Source organism: Taudactylus pleione, unplaced genomic scaffold (genome assembly GCF_031769625.1).
Source record: "Taudactylus pleione unplaced genomic scaffold, aTauple2 ptg000016l, whole genome shotgun sequence".
Classification (NCBI taxonomy): domain Eukaryota; kingdom Metazoa; phylum Chordata; class Amphibia; order Anura; family Myobatrachidae; genus Taudactylus; species Taudactylus pleione.
Genome location: NW_028284418.1, coordinates 17,931,167 through 17,957,060, shown reverse-complemented (window position 1 = coordinate 17,957,060; position 25,894 = coordinate 17,931,167). Strand labels below are relative to the sequence as shown.

Below are 25,894 nucleotides of genomic sequence, written 5' to 3'. Positions count from 1 at the left end.
TCTAGTTGCATGGCCATTGGCAACTCATCATCCTCACATCTAATTGAATTTGACCCATATGTCTAGGAATCTATGCAAAAGTAAAAAAAATATTTGGAAGTTCAGTCATGTTTGAGTCTTGTAAACCATTTTAGAGGCAATTCACAAATGTACAAACTGGCTCAAATATCCTCAAATTGCAAATTCAAACACAAACCTCAAACCACAAATTTAAGTTCAAGAGTCAATTTGCAATTGTATGGTGAACATGATCAAGACCAACAAATCAGTGAAAATGTTCAAGCATCTTTCATCATAAGGCATTTTGGCTTTTGTTTTTGTAAACTTAAATTCTCTATTTTGTGTAATTCACAATCACATTGATCCATAAAAAGTAATTACTTGTATTAAACTAATTGGATGTTATACTTTCCATAACCCTAATAAAAATATTTCACATAATAATTAAACAGTATTTAAACAAAAAATTATAGCTATTCATTATAAGGATATAATGGCACCAACAGTGACTCAAGAGTAAAGCTGATTTACGGAGTGTCTTATTTTTCAACATGAATTCCAGTGGTGTAAACATAACACAGGTTGTGACCGTAAAATTGTCCTGAGCATACCATACCACAAAAGGAAGATGAGCACTATACTATACTTTACCAGTAATAAATAAATAAATAATTATATTAAAGGCTAATACTTGGGTGACATGAAATTGCATGGAGGCAGCAGGGAGAGTTAAATAAATTAAGCAAGTTAAAGATAAGTGGTCCTTTTATATCTAATTAATCCACTGCCACAGCTTCATAAAGAGGAAAATAATTTACATTTCACTTCTCTATCCACTGGCATAATTTTCTAGTTTCGGATATATTTCTTTGGGGATACTTGACTTGCTTTGAAAGTATGTGGGTAAGATTTTAGAAAAAGTAATTTTTCATTTTTGTTTTTTACTGTTGCAGGATTAAGGATGAGGGAAAAGACTAAATCTAATAATTTACCAGTCCTCAACATCTAGATTTATGCATGACTAGACTAAATATTTCGGGATACAGCCAGTATCCTGGTGGCCAAGATGCCGGCGCTGATATTATCCTTAGCCCTCCTTTTTCCTTTATGTTTTTCATAATTGCAATACAGCTTTCCTTACTTAGCAATTATGTATCCAACATCTGATTATCAGTTTTTATCATTTTTTTCCCTATAATCTTTACACATATACTGTAAATGATGACATCATTACATTGTATGAATTTTACACCTAAGTATATTATTGTTTTCTTTCTCAGATGCATTCATTAAGACTACTAAGCCAAAATCAGCCATCCCAGATATTTTCAAGCATGAGTGATAACTTCAGACCTGTCCAGCCTCTGAACAACCGCTGCATCAGAACTAATATCAATTTCAGTTTACAGGGGAAAGACTGCCCAAACAACAGAGCACAGAAGCTACAATACAAAGGTAGGACCATTCCTTCATCTTTGACTATAGAATGTATGAATCCAGGCATTGTTTGTTCTGGTAGATGCTACACCTTGCATATTTGTTCTTTCACCTCTCACTACCTGTGATTATATTAGCTACTACTCATATGGATCCTAGAATGGTTCCTATTTTGTTTAGAAAATAAGTGCTATTCACATACTGGAAAACTTAGCAACAAATGAACACTCTAGGGTCTCTACAACAGTCCCCGATATTACATTAGTAGCACCCATTTTTAATAATTAGGTTTCATCCCTCCAGCCTGTCCCAACATCAAATAAATAGCATTTATGATTAATAGATAGGCCCCATTACTCCCATACAGCCCTGATATTAAATAGCATTCATATTTAAAAAGTGTGTGTAAATACAAGTGTTCCACTTGAGTTTATTACATTGATTACAATATTCTCTCTTTTGTAATAAAAAGCCAGCCTTTTATCCATGCCACTGTATTTGAGTTAAATCCCAACATAGGTACTATATTATATAATATTGCTAAAATATAAAGAAATTATTTGAAATAAGTCACCCCAGTCTATCAATTAGTTACATAGAACAAAAATCCACTAGAATTGTTCGATCTGCCAGCAGCAAATCCTTGTGCCAAGTTTGTATAATGATCCTTTTTGTGTATAGAGCTATGTAATATATATATATATATATATATATATATATATAGTAATATATGTGTGCTTATTATTAATAATGATAATAATTATGATGTTGATAAAAATAATAATAGTGTTCAATGTGGACCTATTAACTTATGTAATTTTAATTGTGCAAAAACATTGTTACCTTTTTTAGACTGCACAATTTTTTTTGTGTATCATTTTGTGCTTAGTGATGTCTCTTTTATATTTATTTGTTTATCCTTCTCTAGTGACCTGCCTATATTTTTATACTGTATGCAGTTTCGGTAGCACTTAGAGGGGTTGGGTAGGAGATACTGGCAGTCGGGATGCTGGCTGTCAAAAGATTGACAGCAGCATCCCAATGCTCGGTATCCAGAAAGGGGTAAGGTAAATATCCTAACCCTCTTCCCTTAACCCTCTAACCCTAACCCTTTTCTGCATCCTAACCCTAACACTCCCTACCCCGCACTCTAATCCTCCCGGTAAGTGCCTAAATGAACCCTCCCCCCTTAGTGTCTAACCCTAACCCCCCCTTCAGTGGTGCCTAACCCCCCTGTCCGCAGCCTAACCCTAACCTACCCCCTCCCGCAGCTTAACTCTAACCTCCTGGGGTCCCTAAACCTAACCTTCCCTCCCCATGGGTAAAAGCTATACTTACGATTGGGATACCGGCTGATGGGATTCTGGCGTTGGCATCTCCACTGATGTCGGGATTCCGGTGCCACGCCGGTCTTCTGTCTGTGGTTCGGGATTCCAGTGCTGGGATTTCGGCAGCCGGCATCCCAATGGTAGATATAATAACTACATCCTATTTAGGGTGCCACATTGGTAGTCTCTTCATTTTGCTTGTAATAACATATCTGGCATTTTTGAGATTAGTCTACTTTTATTGCACCACTTGGCACCTTTTTATATTAATATAAATGAATTCTCATTTCACCAAAGTCAGCCTTTCAATAAACTAAACTTTTGTTTTGGTGCAGGTCTGCATTACTTTTGCTTATTTATTAAATTGCGCAAAAAAAAAGCATCATTAGACTCCAAGTTCTCCCCACAGACAGATTTGTGACAACTAAATCTAGGATTGTTTCCTTGCATGTTTGCTTCATAGCTATTTGCTTGAGAGATGCTCCATCTAAGCAGACTGATATAAACCAGAGCTGTTTCAGCAATTATCACATTCCAGTCAACAGCACCAAAACTAGTGGTCACTATTCAATTCTCACCCTCTTAGACCTGTCACAGAAATAAAAAATCTTTTTTTGGGCAGCATTTATTAAGGACAGTCACAGGACATGGGCTTAGATAAGAGCCCTTCCCAGCGATCAGTAAAAACTAAAGTGATTGCTTATGCAATTACTTTACTTATGGGTTTGGACCCAGAACAACTACTGCACATGTGCAGTCATCAGAACATGCATGTGATAGCAGACATATTGCAAAATGTGCCCATAGTCTACAATGTTTTACGTTAACCTTGCCCTGATAGTTGTCATTCACAAAAGCAGCTGCGAATATTGTGAAATTTACCAAGCTCCAGAATGCTAAGCTGTCTGGAATCTGGTCTTGTTATCTATTGGTGTCAAGTTCTGGAAAGCTTACCATTCCAGAGTTTGGTTAATTTCACAATTTAGCATCTTCTTTTGAGAATGAAAATGGATGGATCACACCAGATATTTCCTATGTCTGCTAAAGTCACCAACTCATATAACCTGAAGACACTTCATTTTTGGGTATCCCCCTAAAATATACCCCTAAGTCCACTTGCAGACCTTTGTATGCACAAATGAACTATTGCTTTTGCCTAATTAAAATAAATCGAATCCTCTCCCAAAACCTATTTATAACCCCTATGTGTGTGTTATAACTTTCTCACAATACAGAAATTTGGGTCTGTGGTCTACTGATAGGGGGCAGTGTGTAATGACATCACTGGGGTGGGTGTGGCCAACCTAAACCCTTGCTCATTTCTTACAGCTTGCAGAGAAGACACCATAAAACTATGTTTAGTATAAAGTGTCTTCTAAGCTCTCTCTTGAAGGGAAGGGTGGGACAATGTTAAATCCCCACATTATAGAGCTTCTTACTCAGATCAGCACACAGGGAATATTAAACAGTAGGGTGCAAGTATTACAATTTCAAAGCATACAATCACTGCTAATTTCAAACTGCCTTTATTTCTGTAAGCCAGCTGATTTTTGTGTATTATTCTATCATTTATTACAAGACAACATGTTGAATAAGCTTGTCGTTTTTAAGGAATTTAATATTACTGATAATGGAATGAATGAACGCCTAGCAACAATGATAATAAAACATAATTTATTAAGATGCCCAATGACTTAAATTGCTTCTCATTCATGCAGAGTTTTTAAAAGCTTATGTTTTGTGTTGTGGTTTCCTCTTGTAAATAGGTCATATTGTACCATGCCATTTTGCTTTTATTATTGCAGAGAGCTATTGATATAATGTGTTTTCGTTCTCTGACAGATAATACTATGGGGCTCAGCAAATGTAATTCTCTGAGGTTTAGAAAGAAGCATAATGAGGCAAAAAAAATCTTTATCTTGTGCTCATTTTGCAGGTTTGAAAAGGAAACTATCGGGAATTTGTGTAGTAGTTTTATAAATGTGATTATATTTTGAGAATATAACTGTTAGCTGTATGAGCTGCAAAGGCATAGTGTAAGAGTACTATTGTATACCGTCTTTTCTGTATTTGTCTCTCAAATGCACTATACTTTAATTTTTCAGTATCACTATTTTACCACAAAGCGCTATAAGGTGCACATTGGTCCCACACCATTCTCATTAATCCATGTGGAAGATTGGTGAGGATTTTTACTGCTGCATTTTCTGCTTGCACTTTGTATCTCATAATTTTTATTTGATTTAGTTTTTTCATACACCTATTGAGGTCTAGATGTATTTTGTACATTAATGACTATACCCACGAGTTGCAATAACGTTAGTATAGCCTGAATAGAACCGTTCTTAATTTCAGCAGAGCCCGACCACCATTTCAGTGTTCACACAGACCTTATTCAAGGGCTCACAATTCATGGAATGTCCAGGACCTTAATACAAGTAATAGCAGCTCAGGGTTTTTTGAGAACACAAAATAAACAAAGCATAAAAATAAATCCTAGCCTGTGTGGCTTTAACTGACATACAATTGCCTCTTTCAAGGTGGAAGGACCTAGTTTTCAACTCACAAAACAGCATTTAGCACAGCACTAACAATGACAAGCAATGGTCTCTCTTCCTGCAGGCCTCCATTTGCTCCCCAGGCAGAGAAAGACAGACTAGAGAAACTGACCACCTTTTATCAGTTTATCACAGGTGGTTTGGCAATCAAGGTTGCTAATTATCTAATTGCATGCCAGACAGAATCTAGGAGCTTGGGACATATATATCTCCTTTTGATAACTTCCCCAGTGCTTTTGTCACACAAAATAACAAATCATTATTAAATAAAAGTGACATAAGACATGGAGATTAAAACTGGTGACCTTGTTTCATGTGAATAACATGGTTACAGTGGGCCTGATTCAGCATGGATCGCTATTGTGATAGCATACGCAGATAGCCGATTGTTGCATACTGCGCATGTGTAAGTTAGCATTGTGATCACCCTGCAATCACAGGTACGAAGACATCTCAGAGTGAGTTATGTCAGGTTAGCATTTGGGAGTGGTTACAGAGTAGTGGTCAGAGAAACACAGGGGTGCCTGTCCGGTTGAACTCTGTTACTTGGGCGTGCATAAATTAGCCACTGCGATGGCATACGCAGTTTTAGTACTCACTGTGTGCGATGAGGTTAGCAATTTTTGAGTAAGGTCAGACCTGTTGTAATTTTGCATGAGGAGTCAATGTTACTCGATGTTCCAGATGTATACGCAGGATTGCAAGGTATTATGGATGTGCGAAAGCGGTAGTGGGCATCTCTATGCTGGCTTTGGGTGTCTCTGTACTGGCTTTGTCATTGCAGTCTTTAGCATATTTTCACAGCAGACCTGCGTGTGTAATCGCAGCTGCGATCGCAATAGCGATCCGTAGTGAATCAGTTATAACAATAACTGTAAAAATTCCATATGGTGGTCCAGATTCTGAGTCGAATGCAAGTTAGTTTCCTCCCAAATCTCATGGGTTTCAGCATACTGCACATGTGCCGTAGAAGAAACCAGCAACTGTGCATGCACTTGATTAGGCATTTGCATTGGAGATTATAAGTGTGGACAGATTGATAGAATCACTGCTTAAATGCACCACACACAAAAATTAAACTGAAATTCAACATTTTAAAAATATGACAATAATATATGGGTATGGTAGTCATAGTTAATGCTTAGAAGAAGAAAACAAATGTGTACTCGCAGTAGTTACATTTTATTGTTTATATGTGTGACTCATGTTACAATAGAATGACCATAGGAACTGAGGGGACTTATATATTTATTTAAACCTGCTTTACTAATTATTTTTACAATAAGATTGTTATACTATACACTTATAAGACCCTAAGCTTATGATTGACACATAAACAAAAAACTGAATGTTAACCAAACTATATTTAAAATAAATTTTGACATGTGACTCATGCTACATATGAATGTAACTCATGTTGCATTTGTGTCCTCAGTCAAAGGGTTCTGATACATATTATTTATTAATGTAGGCCTGTTTATCTTCCTGATTAACTGTGAAGATATATAAAATATTTCATCTGGTGATGATGGCCATTTCCAGTCGCTGCCAGCTTGCTCCATTGTGCTCACTAAGTATTCACCATCTCTGATGTACTTGATCTCACCTGGGTAACTCTTTCCATCATATTCAACATAGAACCAGTGACCAACGTTAACTACATCATTTGAAGTCACTGTGACAGTTACATTAATATTCTACAATCTTTTAGCAGCATAAATATACTACTATGTATTGTGTCCTATATTTCGTGGAATGACCTAGCCGCAGATGCATTCGACTAGGAATCAGGCCCAATATGTACTCCTTTATGATGTACAACAATATTGAACAAAGGACTATGATTTATAAAATATATGTGGAGAAGGGACATAGCTATGATTATCTCAGGGATTTACAATTGCAATACCTAAAAGGTACATAAAACATAAAGATCTATTGTTTCATGAGAAAAACACTGTAACAGTGCACTGTTAGTATAACATACTTGCCTACATTTGATGGAGGGGTGATGCAACTGGCCAGGCATTTCTCGTTTCAAAGAGCCATATCATAATGACCTGTCCCCCCTAATAGACCCACGAATCCTGACGGTATGCTCACCATTCTGACTATTTTGCTAGTAGGTGGATGGTATGCTGGAGGGCCAGCTACTTCGAGTGACTCCACAAAAATTCTGGAGTCTCCTTGATGTTTTGGGAGATTAGCTAAGTATGTAATATACAAATAATATATGATATAACAATACCTGTAAAAATACTACATGATACTGTATGTACTCCTTTAAGGTGCAAAATGTTGATCTGTGGTTTATAAAAATATATGTGGAGCATTGATATAGCTATTATTCTCTCAGGGACTTACACTTGCAAGATAATCATATCTAAGCTGTCCATCTATAAATAATACCTGATATGTGGAAGAGACGAAAGAAATATAATTGTAGTACAAATAGTACTGGTATAATTATGTACAGTGCACAAAAACACTAATAAAGAATAGCCTTATGTGGGGTGAATATATTGTGGGCAATGGAGGAGGTGCTACTTCAGTGCTGGAGCCCGGCGGCAGGCACCTCCATTGTCTCTCTTAGTTCTGCCCCTGATTATGAATACTACCCTGACCTACCTCATCCTTCATAATATTAAAAAATGTGCATAAGGCACAACTTATTATTACTTTTTAAATATTTTGCCAATACTTAGAAAGGATCCTTACACCAATCTAATATTAATAGGTAAAAATAGTCTGAAGTTTTAAAAAAATGTTCTTGTTCATCTGGTCTTTTATGTTTCTGTATAGTTGAATAAACAGTTCAGTAGTAGCACCTTAAGTAAAACAAAAAGCTATTATCTAATGCAGAGTTTCCCAAACACGGTCCTCAAGGCATCCTAAAGCTGGCCATACACTAGACCAACTTTCATCCCACCACCCAACTGCTCCCAAATGCAGGAAAACAGACGAAAATGGTCATTCAGACAAGTTGTTCAAATGTTTGATTTAAAAATTTGTTTAAACAACAGTTTTATGTCCATTTTCAAGGGTTTGGAGCAAATGGTTGACTGTCATTTGCTTCCATACCTTGCCAGATTTTCATTCCAACCAACTATTTGGATGGTTGGATGTAAATTGGTCTAGTGTATGATCAGCTTACCAGTCCAGGTTTTAAGAATATCCATGCCTGTGTATAGATGGTGTACTCAACCTGACTAAGGTACTAATTAAGTCACCTGTGCTTAAGCATGGGTATCTTTTAAACCAGGACTGTGAAGGTGCATTGAGGACCAGGTTTGTGGACCTCTGATCTAATCTACAAATAATATTAAGGATTCGACCTTTATATTTATCTATAATGAAATATCTACTAGTCCAGAGCTGGATTCCCTTTGTATCTCTTGATGAAGTCTAAATAAGCTATATTTACTGATCCACCTTGATGTATCAATTAGAGCAGAGGTGGGCAATAAGCAGCCCTCCAGCTGTTATTGAACTACAATCCTAGCATGCCTTACAACTGTTTTAGCATGGCCAAATAGCAAAACTGTGGCAGGGCATTCTGGGATATGTAGTTCTGCAACATCTGGGGGGCCACCTATTGCCAAACCCTAACTTAGTGTAAAGTAGGGCATACCTTCCTTTCTAGAGCAGGTGAGCTGTTTGAAGCTTCTCCAGCAAATACAGAGCAAAAATAGTTATTTAGGCTGTAAGAAATGTATTTGTATTCCAACAATCCACCTGTTCAATTTTTATATTTGTTTTTTCCTTTCACTAATGTATTTAAAAACATTTTGCCACCATTTTTTTACTGACTATACCAGAGGTTCCCAAAAGCAGTCCTCAAGGCTCCCCAACAGTTGAGGTTTTAGAGATATCCATGATTAAGCACAGGTGGTTATATCAAATTGAATTTTGTACTAATTAAATCACCTGTGCTCAACCATAGATATCTCTAAAACTTGAACTGTTTTTGGGAGCCTCTGGACTATGCAAAGATTTTCTTTGTTTGTACTTTTACGATGATTATTTTTCTCCTCTGACGAGTTCTTTTTATATTTCTTATATGCAGTATCTGCCATATCCTTGGAGAACCATATTGTCTTTATCATCCGTTTGCTTTTATGAACATATTTGGAGCATATCATAATGCATTTTTTTTTATTCTATTGTTCCTGCACTCAACAGAGTATATGATGTCATTTTGTGATGTTAGCGACAGTGGGCCTAGTTGTACACTAATGCTACTGCTGCTTTTGTGTATGCAGTGGATGTGCGAAAATATACAAATGCCACAAATGCCAAGGAATATATTGACACCTGTGGCTTTGCAAATCTATGCATCTGAGCAAAATGTAGCAGTATCGGTCACAGATCCTTTAATTATCGGTGTTCTGAGTAACTTGTCGTGCAGAATGGCTGCAGGAACTGAGACACCTGAGACCTTTTTCTTGCATATGGGATTGTAGATGCAGAATATGACATGCCCCTAAAACACTACATACCTGTTGGCTTTGCCATTGCTTCCCTAACCTTCCCCCAAATACTCCCTGACTGTCAATCACCCTGCGAGTAAATGGTTGCTGTGAGCGACTATGGTAATGTATCTTGATGCATGTGCAGTGCGACTTGGATGCATGCGGATTTTACCAATAATCACTCAATTATATAAATATCAGCATAGAGTACAGTACAACTTTGAATCAGAACCAGCGCCCTTGATTTCATTAGTGATGTGAAACATTGTGATGTTCCATTCATTGTTTTGATTTCCCTGTTGGGATGTGGTAAATTTTGTCAACGTTCACAATGTCAACATGCATTATGTATAGATTTGTTCTCACTCATCTTTGCTGCAGTCGCAGCAAGCAGCCCCTTTTGGCATCTCTGGTTGCACCTAGACTCTGCTAGCATTGGGCAATTAAGTCGCAATGCCATAGGGGGGGCTTTGGTTGCCTGGAAACCCCCCTCTGCAGCCCACACCATGACCACAATAGAATTTTACTAGTGCTGTATGTTCTTCTCAGTATCACAAATTAATAATTAACACCACATATGGATCTTTTAACATGTGTCAGCCAGTAATAATTATGCCTGTGACCAACTAGGAGATCTGAGAAACATGCACTGTTCGGGGTGCATTGTTATAGACCATCAATAGGGTTAATTATTAATACTGTATAATAATACACTATCCAGTACATATTAAGACCAACTTGTACATATGTTCAGGACAGTGCTAGGTTCTTATGCTGCTCAACCAGACTTCCAGACTTGCTGTAGTGCTCTGGAATGGTGCCCACATCTGAAATAAAAAAATCCAACTCAGGCAGGATGGCCCTACTGCCGCATTTGATGTCTTACTGTAATCCCTGGTCCTGTATATGCTGGAATTATGACACACAATACTCTTTGTACGACACATATAAAAGCTGGTTAAATGCTAATTATGCCCTCTTCATGGACTGGCCACACTCACTGTAAAATCAAGCATTTGGAAACCCCCCTCTAGAAATCCACTACAATTCGATGTGGATATGATGCACCAGGAGACTGTGCTGATTAATTTAATATGTAACACTTGTAAATCTGTGTGTGACTGACTCTCTTAATTAGCATGTGAAGTGCTATAATCCAACGGTCACAGCTTTTTTCCACACCAAGTTCCATTTTTAGTCTCAGTTGCACACATATATACAAGTGTAACATATCAAATTAATCAGCACAGTCTCATGCTCATTTTCAGCAATAAAGATGCCCATGGCTATCAGAGTTGCATAGGACCTGGCGGCTCACTCATGCCAGGCATATAATGCTGCATGGCGTATTGAGGCTAGATGAGAAAGGGCACATCTGTAGCAGAAGAATCAAACATTGAACATTTCATAATTACTGATGTAATGTTGACATGACATTGCTGATATGTCAACAATGTGCCTTTAGTCTCATTCTATGCCAAACACTAACCCTAACTCTAAACTAGAGATGTGTGCAGACCCCTGTGTTTTGGTTTTGGTTCTAATTCATTGTTGTGTTTTGGTTTTGCCAAAACCACCCTGATGGAATTAGGTTTTGAATCTGTATTTTCTTTTTAAATAATTGATAAAAACAGCTAAAATCATGTAATTCATGCCTGTTTTTGTTCCTACGGTATTATTAACCACAATAACATGAATCTCCAGTAATTTCCAGTCAATTGTGACCAACTTAAATAATATAACACATCTATGAAACATTGTCACACAGCAGTGGCAGAAAAAAAGGTCAGTTTAATAAACTATATAGAAACCAAGAATGTTTTCATTAATCAATAAATAGATCACAGACCCGTGGGCTGTACAGAGAAATGAACGTGGTATATATATGTAGTGGAAGGCAGGTAAAGCCTTGGTTGGTTGATTAAGAAAATTTTATTTCAGATGTGGCCTTGTGAGATCTGTTTGTGAAGAGGAATGGCCATAATAGAATATAGTGTTGTTGTCAATATAGCCAAGGATTCCTGACAAAGATTGCAAGAGATGCTGTACATAGTCCTCCCCCCCATTCCTAGTTGATTAACAACCCCTGTAGTACATTTATGAGGTGCACCAGAGAGTCTGGGTATGAGGGAAACAAGTTCAGAGGCTGGAAGGCAGTGCAGGGAAATGGAGGTGGAGTGTGTAGTGGAGTGCAGGTAAAAAGGAATGATTGACTGATTAATTAAGAAAATTTTAATTGAGACGTGGCCTTGTATCTTCTTGTTCATATTACTAAATAATAATAAATATGCTCCATAATTCTGTCATTTTTTTATATTTTGTGAGGCACCACATTATTTCTGGTTGAAAATGTGTTGCATATTAGTTATGTTAGAGCAATAACCAATAAAAATGTTTGTCTATGCAAAAAAAGACTGTCACCAATGCAAGTAGATAGATAATGATTATTTCACTATGGCAATACTAATAATACAAATAATAATAATAATAATAATAGTAATTATCTACTTTTTGTTTCAGTGAATGAATGGCTTCTCAAGTGAACATAATAGTCAAGACCCCTGAGGATGGTCACCAGAGAGCCTGCTACTCTTGATTGACATAAAGTGCACCAAGCCCCAGTCACTTTCTTGGACATGTACTTCATTAACTGTACCCATCATGTGCCACAGTATGGCAGCAAGAACAAAAATGAGAATATAACAAACAATCAATAACAACCACATGACCTGTCTCAAATAATGAGACACATCTGGTAGGGATTCCTGTCAACTTACAAGCTACACATTGGAAGACTTGGAGCCTCTGTGTATGTGTATGTGTGTGTGTATATATATATATATATATATATATATATATATATATATATATACACACATATAGAGGCTTTTTCTATAGATTTGCTTTGAACTTCATTCCACAACTTTTGGGAATCTCCCTGTACTACTTCATTATATATGCATACTGGAATATCCAAGCAAGGAAGAACATGAAAGAAGAAGAATTCTAAGCTACTGTTGTTTTGTTTATTCCATAATGAAATAAGATGTTGAGCGATATATGTATATAATATATATATTATTAAAGAATATAAATACATAAAATGTTTTTCTTCTCCAATAGTTCCCTACTCAAAAACAGATATTGTTATTGAGCTGAAAGTTTCATTGTTTTTGTTTATTCTGTAAATGTTACAGCATCTTTTTATTATTTTATACCATTTTAGACATTTTCTTTATCTTATTTGCAGCAGTCTCCTCCATCAGCGCGCATATATTATGCCTCTTCTTTCTCAACTTCATGTCTGATTTATTAATTTGTTCAAAGATTCAGTTTAATCTACAGGAGGAATCCAAATTTCAACTGAACTACTTTATTCCTTGATACTATTTCTTTTCATTTCATTTGAGTAAAATTGAACAAGTAAAGGTCTTCACTTTTTCTAAAACTACTCATTAATTGTGTTTGGTTACTGTCAGCATCTCAATAAATGTTATTAAAATCTTGTATAAACTATCATAATTGTTTTATTTCACATGAATGCACAACAAGTTCACAATACCCAAATAAAAAGTTGTTCCTTAGTCCCTGATTGACATTAGCAGAATGGTACTAATGACAGGCATCAAAAACCCGACGCCTGTCATTAGAGCTAACATATATTAAACAACTGTTTATTTATCCCAAACACCCGATGCCCGGAACACCAAATGAAGGTAAAGTGGGTGTCGGGCGCAGACAGCCATGGGGGGGAGGGTTAGGTGTCAGGTCACCCGGGGGGACATAGGGTTAGGCACCCCCCCAGGAGGGTTAGTGTTAGGCTAGGGGATGGGGGATTAGGCACCCCCCCATTAGACTTAGGTTTAGGCTGCGGGAATGGGGCAGTTAGGTTTGGGCACTTAGAGGAGGGTTAGGGTTAGGCACTAGGGGGGAGGTTAGGGTTAGGCACCCCTAAGGGGGGTTAGGGAGAAAAATAGGGTTAGTTATACTTACCTTATTAGCGATCAGGACCTTCACCCCTGCTGGGCTTCCGCTGTCGGGATTTGTGGCCGGCGGTAATACATACTACACCTGATCCCACAACACTGCACAAAGAACTTACTCCTACAATTTAAAGTATTTCCCCTCAGGAGCATGTGTGTTCTCACCTACTAATAATATATAATAAAACTTTGTTAGCATTTCCAATGGATAATCAATTCTAATTGATACTTATGTATTCCAGACATGGTAGCTAATTTAACTCTTGGAGATAGAACAGTAGCAGGTAATTAAGTTGTTTCTAATATAAATCCATAAAGATACTGTATAAAGTGCATATGCATGGCAATTTCCATTGCAACCATTTAAAAAGAGAGGCTACAGACAGTAGCACCAATGATGAATACCATGTGATTTTTTGTAAAAATACCCTTAGGTATTTTTATATATAATAGATCCTGGTTTGGTAAATTAATTTTTGGAGATACTGCTGGCCTTTTCTAAACTGGAAATGTTATTTAAAGAAAGACCAGAACCAATTATTTTATCCCCTAGAGCAGGGCTTGACAAATCCCGGGGGCCAGGTCGCCATGGCTACCAGATTTTGCTGCCTAGCTACTAGATTTGCAATGAGGGAGGAAGCAGATCCTCATCAGCTCTGGTGGAAATTTGTGCCTTTAGTATTGCGGTGTTCATATCATGCACAGGAGCCAAAGTGCTGAGTGTCGCCTGCGGTGACTGCTGTGCCTCTGTCCGTCCCGGCCTGCACTGATGACTCTTCTCCAACCTGGCCTGCTCTGATCCCTGTAGTCTGTCCCAGTCTACGCTGATCCTCTTGTACATCCCATCTCCTATCCCCAGTTGCATAGAGCTCTCCGGTAGTAGGGTCTATGCATGGCCAGGGATTGCAGAGCGGCTTCAGAGGGATAGTGGTGTGACCATGAGGGGAGGGGGGTTTTGTTGTACTTTTTGGCACCATTATCTTATGTGAAATGTGGTCCGTTATTACTGGAGGGTGGAGGGTGGAGCAGGGGAGCTGTGCAGGGCAGTGAGGGGGCCTCCATTTTACTGTATCCATTCAACTGTGACCATTTTGTGGACTAGTATAGTGTGTATAACAGTTGCATAACACATAGAGCTGTGCTCCTCAATCACTCCTGTAATTTTTTGGGGGGACGGTGGTCTGGCTCCTACACTTTCATCCTAGCTCCTAGATTTTAGAAATAATTGTCAAGCCCTGCCCTAGAGTCCAAGCTTTTAAACACAATGGTCTATATTTGGCACAAAATACCTGAACTAATGCAAAACTGAGAATAAAAAAGGGTTTTTGAAGAGTAGAAATGGCTGTATCTAAAATAAATAAAAATTAGCACATTATAGGCCGGATTCAGAGATGTACATCATAGCTGCATTCCCATATACAGCTGCTGTTGGAAAATATGCAAATGTTGCAGATGCTAAGGAATGAGATTCCCACCTGTGTCTTTGCCAATCCAAGCATCTGTGTATAACAATGCAGCATCGGTTGCAGATCCTTCGATAATCTGACTTCTGAGTAGCCCTATGGTTGCACAGAATAGGCGCTTGTACTCAGACACGAGAGACACTTTCACTGCATACGGATGGCAGATGGAGGCTGTGACATCTCCTGATAACGGTCGCGATGAACCTGTGTTCTTTGCCACCACTCCCTGTAACCCCCCTAAAATGCTCCTTCCCTGTCAATCACGCCATGAGTAAAAAGTTGCTGTGAGCACCTACGGCAATGTACCTTGTGGCAAGAGTAGATTCTGATTATCGTTCAATTGTTTAAACATCAGAAAGGCATACATCTCTGAATCCTATGGCCCTACAGTCTGTCACTTTATTCAGCATTTTTCTACTGGTCTATAAAACGAGCTGTATTCATCAAGAAGCACCCATCTCTACCCATCACCCACTGCAAGCAATAACATCTATATAAACACCATGTTCTACACTGCAGAGCTATAAACTAAACACCAGGGCAAACAATGCACTGTAAATAAGCAAGATTTTATATGGCATTTTGACACATTTACTTGTAGTAACTGATCTCCTAAGTGCTAACATCAACAAGTCTTAAGGGCGATCAACTGAGCAAAAAAATTTATGTAGGGGGGAATTTAATTCTATGCAAAGGGAGCCATGTTCCATTCCAATATGGCACATTGCATCCGGAGGCATCGCAAGTTTTCCCTCGCATTCCATAGAGGTGCAAGGGATTACAAACAATGGCCAACTTGTGCGGCGGCACATCACTGAGTTGAATTCAAAGAGCACTTTTTGTTTTTGTCAATTTTTCACTGGTGGGAATGAATTTTGAGATTATCCATCGGGGATTCTGCTGCTTAAGGTGAGCTGCTAAGCTTGCCTCATAGCAGGAACACTGCTGTAAATAGGAAAAGAATATCTAGTCATCATATGTAATAGAATTAAGCTTAGAAAATAAAACTGATAAAATATTTAGCCAAGGAAAATAAAATAATCAACTTCCTCTCTCGCTATGTGGCCCATTAATCAACAAGTTTTATCATATGCAATGAGTTTTAAAATTTGTTGCGTTTGATAAAACGTAATGATAAATGGGCCCATATATCTTTGAGACATAGTCTCCCTGCTTTATGGCAGGCTATCTGACCAAGGAGGCTGCATCAGAAAGAGCTCAGCATTGCATAGGTCAGGAATTCATAACAATTTTAGTACAGGACCACGATTGAACCTGTAGGGGTTTTATTTATGAAGAATATAAGAAAATAATATTTTCCATTTTCAATTGGATTCACAATATAATGGTCTCTCATAAATAAAACATATGAGAAACTTTTGGTAGTGACCTAGTAATGCCCCTCTTATTTCTGCAACTCTCCCCTCTGCCACTGGATGCACCTATGATAGTTACCACCAGTGGTTAAACATGAGAATGTGGTGCTTGAAATTACACACTTTGGTGTATATTAGACCTATAATAATCCAGACCAACCTCAATGGACTACATGTTATTGAAGTTGGTTGTAATTATGTATGTTCTGTGTCAGACTCCTGCTTAACTTTCTGTCACTATTAAACAGAGTAAAAAATGCAATATTGACTGCGCAATAACAATAGGGTGCAGCTGAGGTGCAAAAGAAAGTACACACCCAAGTAGTACTCAATGAAGACAAAACAGAAAATGAAGAAACTATTGCACCTCTATAGCGCTCCCTATGGGACAAATTCACATACAGACAGAGCACCCTGTGAAAATATCACACAAAATAACAGGATATAATCATCTAAAGAGACATATGAAAGTCTCCAATGTAGTAGCTGATACGGTAACTTTTCACTCCTTTGAACCTTGATACATAGATCCAATAGGAACATACATATACAGGAGAGAAAAGAATATAATAGTGTAGTAGGCCTTTAAATGTTAAAAGGTTTAATAGTGTATACACTTACAAACATAGAAGAAATAAAGGCATATCAATGTGTCTCCCAAGGCATATAGCGGGTCCGTGAGTCTTGAAAGCCAGATGGTATACAGACTAGGTCTCCAGATACCCCGTCTGGAAAGGCAAGAGACAACCACGGTCCTCCAGTTTTTTGGGACAACAGGAAAAAACAATCTCCAAGTGGGCTGCTTAACGCGTTTCCAACCTAATGGTCCTTCATCAGAAGCATAGCCCTTGGATATGAAACAAACCTAATATATACCTACACTAATACAACACACCTGCTAACTAAACAACCGCTAATCGGTAAGTCCCGCTCTCTGTGCATGCGCACAGCTGACGCTGGTCACGTGAACCATCACGTGCCACCTGCGTCACGCTGCCGCTGCTTTCCAAAGTCCGGAAGTTCATCTCACTCCATAATGCGGAAGTTCACCTACCTACATGTGTTGCCACATGTCACGTTGCCGCTGCATTCCAGAATACGGAAGTTCATCTAACTCCATGACGTGGATCCAAAGGATTGGTATATCCACGTTCCACAGTGGGTTTCCATGGTATCAAATGGGGAAAACCTATGACCATATTCCACAACAAGTCTCCATGGAAACAAAACGCAAACATGATATTTTCTTCTTCAGGGCAATGTGTATTGCGTTTTAGATGTTAAAAGTTCTCAAATCGAAATCCAAATTTGCGGCACATACAACAAAAAAATATTAAAAGATTAAAAGATAAAATCCATAGAATGTATCCAAAACATAACACACCATAAAAAATATATAAAAAGTATATAAAAAGCATCTACATATATGTGAAAGTGCTTATCATGCAGGAAAGTGTCTAATGTGCATAAAGTGCAGAAAAAACAGGAAACATTTAATCTCAAAATCTCCATTTAAGCCCTTGGGTACAAGGGTACCTAATTTATGTATCCACTTAATTTCACTTTGAGACAGACGTTTCTCTATATCTCTCGGTCTCCACCTAGGTAAAATCTGTTGGATACCTATAAAATTTATTAGACCACATTCCTTGGACTCATGGAATTATTTAAAATGGGCAGAGACTGAGTGTGTTTCTAGGCCTTTACGTATGTTATACACGTGTTCAGCCAATCTTATTTTTAAACACATACTTTTTTTACCCACATACAGGAGACCCCATGCACACTCCAGTACATAAATAACATTTCTCGAGTGGCATGTGATAAAATCCCCAATAGGAAAAATACCTTTCTTTTTTATTTAATTCTGTAATTTTACGGTTTTCTGATTTCTATGTAAGTGTAACCACTATTAAACCTTTTAACATTTAAAGGACTACTACACTATTATATTCTTTTCTCTCCTGTATATGTATGTTCCTATTGGATCTATGTATCAAGGTTCAAAGGAGTGAAAAGTTACCGTATCAGCTCCAACATTGGGGACTTTCATATGTCTCTTTAGGTGATTATATCCTGTTATTTTGTGTGATATTTTCACAGGGTGCTCTGTCTGTATGTGAATTTGTCCCATAGGGAGCGCTATAGAGGTGCAATAGTTTCTTCATTTTCTGTTTCTGTCACTATTGCAAGTCCTTTGTGGAACCAGTACAAAGGGAGTTTGCTTGCTCTATGGGAAGGGAGGCTGTTAGAAATGAAGATCTTGGTATCTAGTGGTGCAGAGATTGGTTTTACAACACAAAGAAGGCTGCTATATGGTCTCCACCTTTAAAAAGAAAAACATTAATGTATTGGTTTAAATTCACCATTGACAAGTTATACTAAATTCACTGGTTGATTTTTTTTGCTTCCTTCTATGTTTTTTTACTAAAGTCTTTACAGCCCCACAAAGCAGTTGTTTTAAGTCCATTGCTCTAGTATACAACACAAAACTGCGGTTGATACAATTGTATCCAATCATGGAAAAGAGCTAAACTTTTTTGCATCCAAGGGTATGAAAATAAACAATTCTGTCTACCATATGAATACATGAGTGATAATCACAGAAGGATGTCAGCAAGGTAATGCAATGTACAAAATGATAAATCAAAGATGTCTGCAGGTCGAAATAATTTTGAGTGTGGAATTAAATGCCAGCATTATTATATTAATTATAATTTAACCTGAGCACCTTTTTTAAATTGTTTATTAACATTTATTTATATAGCTCCTCCATATTTCATAGCGATTTACAATGGTGATCAAAAATGCAATGACACAAGCCTTTGGAATAATAGACAAAGAGGTAAGAAGTTCTTTCTCACAAGTTTATATTTTATAAATTGCTAATGCTTGTCTGAATTTTCTATGAATATCAGTTTTACATTCATCCTACTCTCACAGGCACAAATTCAAAGGGATTTGGCATGCTTAAAGCATACATGTGTAATCTCCAACTACATATGCTTATCAATCAGCCCTTGACACTGCATTAAACATTCATGTCAGCTACATCAATGACAGTACAATAATTATCATTTCTATAATGCTATATGATTGTGTTGGTACCAATAAGGATCTTGCTGAAATGTAAAAGATATTACAGAAAATATTTCTGAGAAGCAACCACCAAGCATCCCTTCGTATATAACTGAGGACCACCAAATATGATTTAAAAAAATATATACAAGGTAGGTGCTAAAGAAATGTCCCAACAATGTTCTTAAATCCAGAATACCTTTACAGACAAGTTTCCTCCATGTCAATCAATTGATAGTCATACTGGAGATACAAACATAAAAAAACACGAAGAAAACACAACATAGTGTAAATCTGTAAATGTTATAATCACCCAAAAGGTGTTCAGAGATTGGAGTGATGTAGTATCCCAGGAACCAAATGGAGAAATCAACAGATGGGGCAGAAGTCCCTTCAGGTGATATGCATACTCTATCAAAGCTATTTCCAAGGTGTGTAACAAGCTCTTTATGTTGACCCTTACAGATTGCAAAATCTCTTATTGGACAGTCTTATTGGACAGTAGATGAAATAGTGCATGTCAGATAAATCACCACGGACAGAGATGGAACTCAGGTACAGCTCTGAAAGTGGTTACCAACAAAATGTTTACTGTAGGAGGTCCCCACTTGTCCACTCTGCCAACGCATTTTGACTTGTAATAAGTCTCTTTCAATGTGAGTACCTTATGTACATATCAGCAACAGAGTGCTTAAATTAAGAAACAATATGCAATCACCAACAACAAATGGGTCTTTCAATGAAGTGAAATGGTGAAAGAAAGTAATTTATTTGTGACCATAACCATAAGGTTTCTATATTCACAATGGTCAAAACAAGCTTAACAAAAAATTTAGGAGCCTAGGAAGTGGTGATATGAGCCCTACAACTGTAAAGGGGCCTATCCATTAGAAGATAAATTTGAACGATGAACGATTTATCGTTCAGTCATTCAATTTATCTGCTAATGGATAGGCTCTGAACGATCAAAATGCGCACTCCTGCGGGCCGACAAATTTGGTCTTTTGTCTTTCCAACATGTTGGTCAATTATCGTTTATCGTTGACAGATATTAGAAATATCTGTCGCTGTAAACGACGAACGATTTTTAATGCAAATGAATAGAAACATAAAAAAAATCCACTCCCAGAATGATGTCATGCAAAATCGTTCATCGTTTGAAAAAATCTGTCATGTACATGACAGATATCTGTCACAGCAGCCAAAGGAATTTTCAAAAGATAAATGTTTTGTCTTTCATCTTTTGAAAAGATCTGCTAATGGATAGGCCCCTTTAGTTATAATTTTTTTAGAACACTTATAGGGATGTTTGTTATGCCAGTTACTAAGATGAACATGTAGTGATCACAAGACAAACTTTCTTCTCTTTAATGTGAAGTTACTTTACACTAGTTTAAGAGTGAGAGCTGAGTATAAATATCATGGCCAATGTTGTTCAAGGAGTGCATTGCAGTCCATATTGTGTCTTCACTATAAACACTGGGTGTCGAGTAGTTGATGAATGGGGGCCTCCCAAATATTTGAACGCTCCATCACTAGGGGTCTCACAGCAGACGGGGCGAGCTGTTGATGGTGCGTGACAGCTCACCCCGTTTGGGAGGCGGACTGGGGGCATGCCTGCCCAAACGGAGGCGTTCCCGCTGGAATGCTTGACGTTTGGGGGTGGCCCCACTGACATCATTGCTGATGTCAGTGGGGAGCTTCCTGCTCAATCAGAGCAGGAAGCTCCCTGGGGCTTACGAGTGCCCAGACCCAACCTTAGAGTCTGGTCGCAAGCCCCGATGGTCGCGATGGTCTTGACCATTGCGACCATCACTCATGTCGGTCACTAGAGCTGTGGGTGTTAACCCACAGCTTAGCGATCGACAAGGAGGCAGTCATTCAGGATGCAAGTGGCCGCCCTGATTCAGTGTGACCGCTTGCAACTTACGACCGCCTCTGAATGAGGTCCAATGTGTGTTTAATTTTGGGTAACTTTTTAGTGACATGCGGTGGCATAGCAGCAGCAGAATGCTCAATTTAAGAAACAAGATACAGTCACTAACTACAAGTAGGCCTTCAACAAAAGTGAAATGTTATGAAGAACACAGTGGGTGTGTTTTATTTTAGTAATAGAAAGCAACATGTCTGGTATGCAGAGAGAAGGGTAGCAGCAAGAGAATAGATTTAAAAAAAAATAGACTCACCAACAAGCTGGCCAGTTAATGTCCAAAAGTGAAATAGTATAAAGAATATAACTGACAACTTTCATTTTGATTACTTTATACAGCAAGCAACATGTTTGTCATACAGTCAGAGGCATAGCAGACTGCAGATAGGTGCAGAATCTCCATCAGAGTATGGCCTCCAATGCAAGCGAACATGCATCTGAGTTTGCAACCAATTGAGTGACATGCCTATAACACTCCCATAACATGGACCATCTCCATGTGTCTGCATACCTGTCACCTCCTAGACACTGCCCAGAAATGCCCAATACATTTTCAAGATATTTCTGAAGCCATGCATCTCATTCACAATGGCACATGGACTCTGCACAGTGCAATTTAGATGCATGTGCAGTAAAAAATAATTGCTCAACTGCTTCTGACATTGACATTACCTGCAACTAAGAATCAGGCCCTTAGTGTCTTTCATTTTGATTATGCTATAAAGCAATATGTGTGAGAAGCAGAGGGATAGCAGCAGTAGAGTACTCATTCTAAAATAACATATATCGTAAATATCAACAACCCATAATGTGAAATTGCACAAGGTGGAATTGTCCTTGGACTCTCCCACCTACCCTTATGTTGTACATAATATATATATATATATATATATATATATATATATATATATATATATATATACAGTTTAATAAACCAAGCAATTCAGAAAAAGAAAATGTCAATTTTGTGATTAGGCTTTTTGGGCCCACACAGAATAAAAATTATCCTCATTATTGTCAGCTCCACCATTATCATGCTAATGCAGATTAGCAGATCCAAAGTAGCATCCTCAATTTATATGCCTTAATCAGCATCATTAATATTCATCCTCAGATTTTCAAATGGTTAAACATTTGTGGATGGATGGTGCTGTAGAATGACTGTGTCAGAACCTGAAAATTCAAACTCACATATAACACTCAGTCACCATCTTCAATATGCATTAGCAGCTTCCCTTTGAGATTATATGGCTTTGACAAGCTAATATGCATCTTTGTATCTGTTCACAGTTGCACAAACACATGGTTATTGTACTCAGCATATGTTAGTCAACACCTCTCCTCTCCTTAATGGTCCCAGAAACTCTTCCCCCTCGTAGTGACTTCATGGCATCACAGGTTCTTGGAGCAGAGCTGGCACAGGGCAGAATTTTACCCTGCTTCTGCCCTATATGTGCATATTTTCCACATTTTTCTTTATATCAATGCCTGTAGATTCTAGTGTTAACAATGGCCCCATGTTACATATAATGTACATATAATTTTTTTACACACTTTCAGTTATCTTTAAACTTACCTAATAGAGGCTTCTGATCAATTATAATTTCCCAAACTGACCAGACCAGCAATTATTTCTTATGGATCTATTTATTAATATCGTATATTTTTGTTAAAGTATATTCTTATTAGATGTCAGCAAAATTTCCCCCTTCAATTTTCCATGAAATGTTTGTACTTACTGAAATGGACCTCTTCACATGTGCTCTGCTCTCCTGTCAGATAGTGAATGACTGGGGTTTGCAGAGGACTGTCTTTTATCCCCAGTACTTATTTTTTCATATCCTGTTGTTTTCAATTAACTGTTATTGAAAATCACTTAGTACTTATCATATAAACTTTTTTTATTCAATATACTAATTGCTCTCATTATGTCCCAATATATTCAACTTTTATAGCCATCTAAATCCCTTCTATCATATTTATATATATATATATCTCAATAGAAGAAAACAGCGCCAAATTAATCCACTCTGTTCAAAGTGAAATACCTTTCACAAGTGTATGTTTTATAATTGATTATATAACAATATAATAATAATATGTACATATACTATTTGTATATGTAGCACTCCTTTGTTAGATATAAGGTGTCTGCTTGGTCAACAAAATGGTGGCCGTGACTCAGCCACCTTAGTATAAGAATCAATTCAACAATTTAGCTGGCCACAAGCACATCCTAGTGCATATACAGTGAACCAATGAAATATGTGCAAAATCATGCAACCTGTGCAAAAATAACCTTGTCCCTATCCAGGACAGTAACTAAAAAGTGACTTAGTGCAATAAAATCAGGTGTATAAATATATATGAGTATATTTACATGAATACTTAAAACTTCATAACTGATGTGCATTAAAAACATTTTTTAATTAAATAAAACATTTCATAAACAATACACAATAATATATAGTACATAGATACTCAAAATGATGGATAAAAAACTAATACTAAAAGACAATAAATAGTGATTTTTAATGAAAAAGTATAAATATATTTTTTTTAAGAATCGGATGTGTAGCTTATCTTTTTCAAATGTTTTTTAGGAAGAGTTCATAAGGTGCAAGGTCAGGGTCCCAATGCGTTTCATCCTCTCATCTGGACTCCATCAAGGGGAATGATGAAGTCCAGATGAGAGGATGAAACGTGTTGGGACCCTGACTTTGCACCTTATGAACTCTTCCTAAAAAACATTTGAAAAAGATAAGCTACACATCCGATTCTTAAAAAAAATATATTTATATTTTTTAACTAAAAATCACTATTTATTGTCTTTTAGTATTCATTTTTTTTATCTATCATTTTGAGTATCTATGTACTATATATTATTGTGTATTGTTTGGGAAATGTTTTATTTAATTTAAAAAATGTTTAATGCACATCAGTTATGAAGTTTTAAGTATAGCTGTATATATACTCATATATATTTATACACCTGATTTTATTGCACTAAGTCACTTTTTTATTACTGTCCTGGATAGGGACGAGGTTATTTTTGCACAGGTTGCACGATTTTGCACATATTTCATTGGTTCACTGTATATGCACTAGGAGGCACTTGTGGTCAGCTAAATTGTTGAATATATATATATATATATATATATATATATATATTTGTTGTGCACAAGTTTTCATAATGCCCCTTAAATGTGCTGTGGAGAGCACCTTATTACACAAGTTGCAGTAGACCTAGGGGTTCAATAAGACCAGCTCGCTAGATGTGGTCGCTCGCACCTAACATATGCAAATCCGGAACACAGCCAGCAAGGCAGGCGATCGCACAGCAAGGCATTAGCACACCCACTATGTCTTGGTGTGTGATTGCTTTGTGTATACAGATGCCCACCAGCCTGTCATCTCCAGGAAGTGTATGAAACCATTGGTACATCGCGGACCATCGGATGCCATCACAATGCTTAAGGTTGACTATACCCTGCCGCAAGCACTGCGATCACTTCAGTGTGAAATACAACCAGGTGACGTGTACAATGACAGTGTCTGTTAATTATGCACGCCTCTTAAACGGCGTTAAGATGCTCAGGCACATCTGCGTTCGCACCTCTACTCCCCCTTTGTTAATGGCCAGCCTGTCACCATCCACAAACAGCTTCTTCTGTCACTAACTCTACTGGGCTGTCTATGTGCAGCGAGAGAATGCTTCTCGATCTCTCGCACTGGTTCGTGTACACACACTGCGATGCATACGCATGCGCAGATTGCTACGAGCGAACGCATCCTAGCGAGCGGGTTTGAATCAGCTCCTTAGTTTTGAAAATGTCTCCTTTCAGCCCATGATAGGTCATAAGGAGGTGGTATTGCCTGCAGTGTAAAAGAGACAACTACCCACATTTTCATTGATAGACATAGTAAATAACACATCAATAACGTTTTTGAATGTAACATGTTGTGGGAAAAAAGCAAGAAATTGTAGTCCTAAAGACCATATTATATTGCAATACCATTAAACTGCATAGAGCCTGATTCCTCAGAGGTAACAGTAATGTGAATTCCAGCAGCCCCAAGTGATGTTTTAACTTATACAAATAGTAAACTCTGTCACACCATCAGATTTAAGCAATTGTTTTTCTACAGTTCTTCTCAAATAAGCATAGAAGTGGCTATGCAGCAGTCTAACATAGGCTCACATCTTACTGTATATTTATATTTTATAACTGTTCTATCATTTTAATTATATAGTAGCATTTTCATGCA

At 37.5% G+C, this 25,894-nt stretch overlaps 1 protein-coding gene across 2 annotated transcripts in view; it reads left to right on the top strand.

The window, feature by feature from the left end:
* CA10 (carbonic anhydrase 10 (inactive)) overlaps nt 1–13,270 on the top strand; it is a 388,895-nt gene extending 375,625 nt beyond the window's left edge. For both annotated transcript variants that reach the window (XM_088473334.1, XM_088473335.1), the window contains 2 exons: nt 1,281–1,455; nt 12,316–13,270. In XM_088473334.1, coding sequence (XP_088329460.1) covers nt 1,281–1,455; nt 12,316–12,338 — 198 coding nt within the window. In that variant the 3' untranslated portion in view covers nt 12,339–13,270. The remainder of the gene's footprint in view (nt 1–1,280; nt 1,456–12,315) is intronic.
* The last annotated feature ends 12,624 nt before the right edge of the window (nt 13,271–25,894 follow it).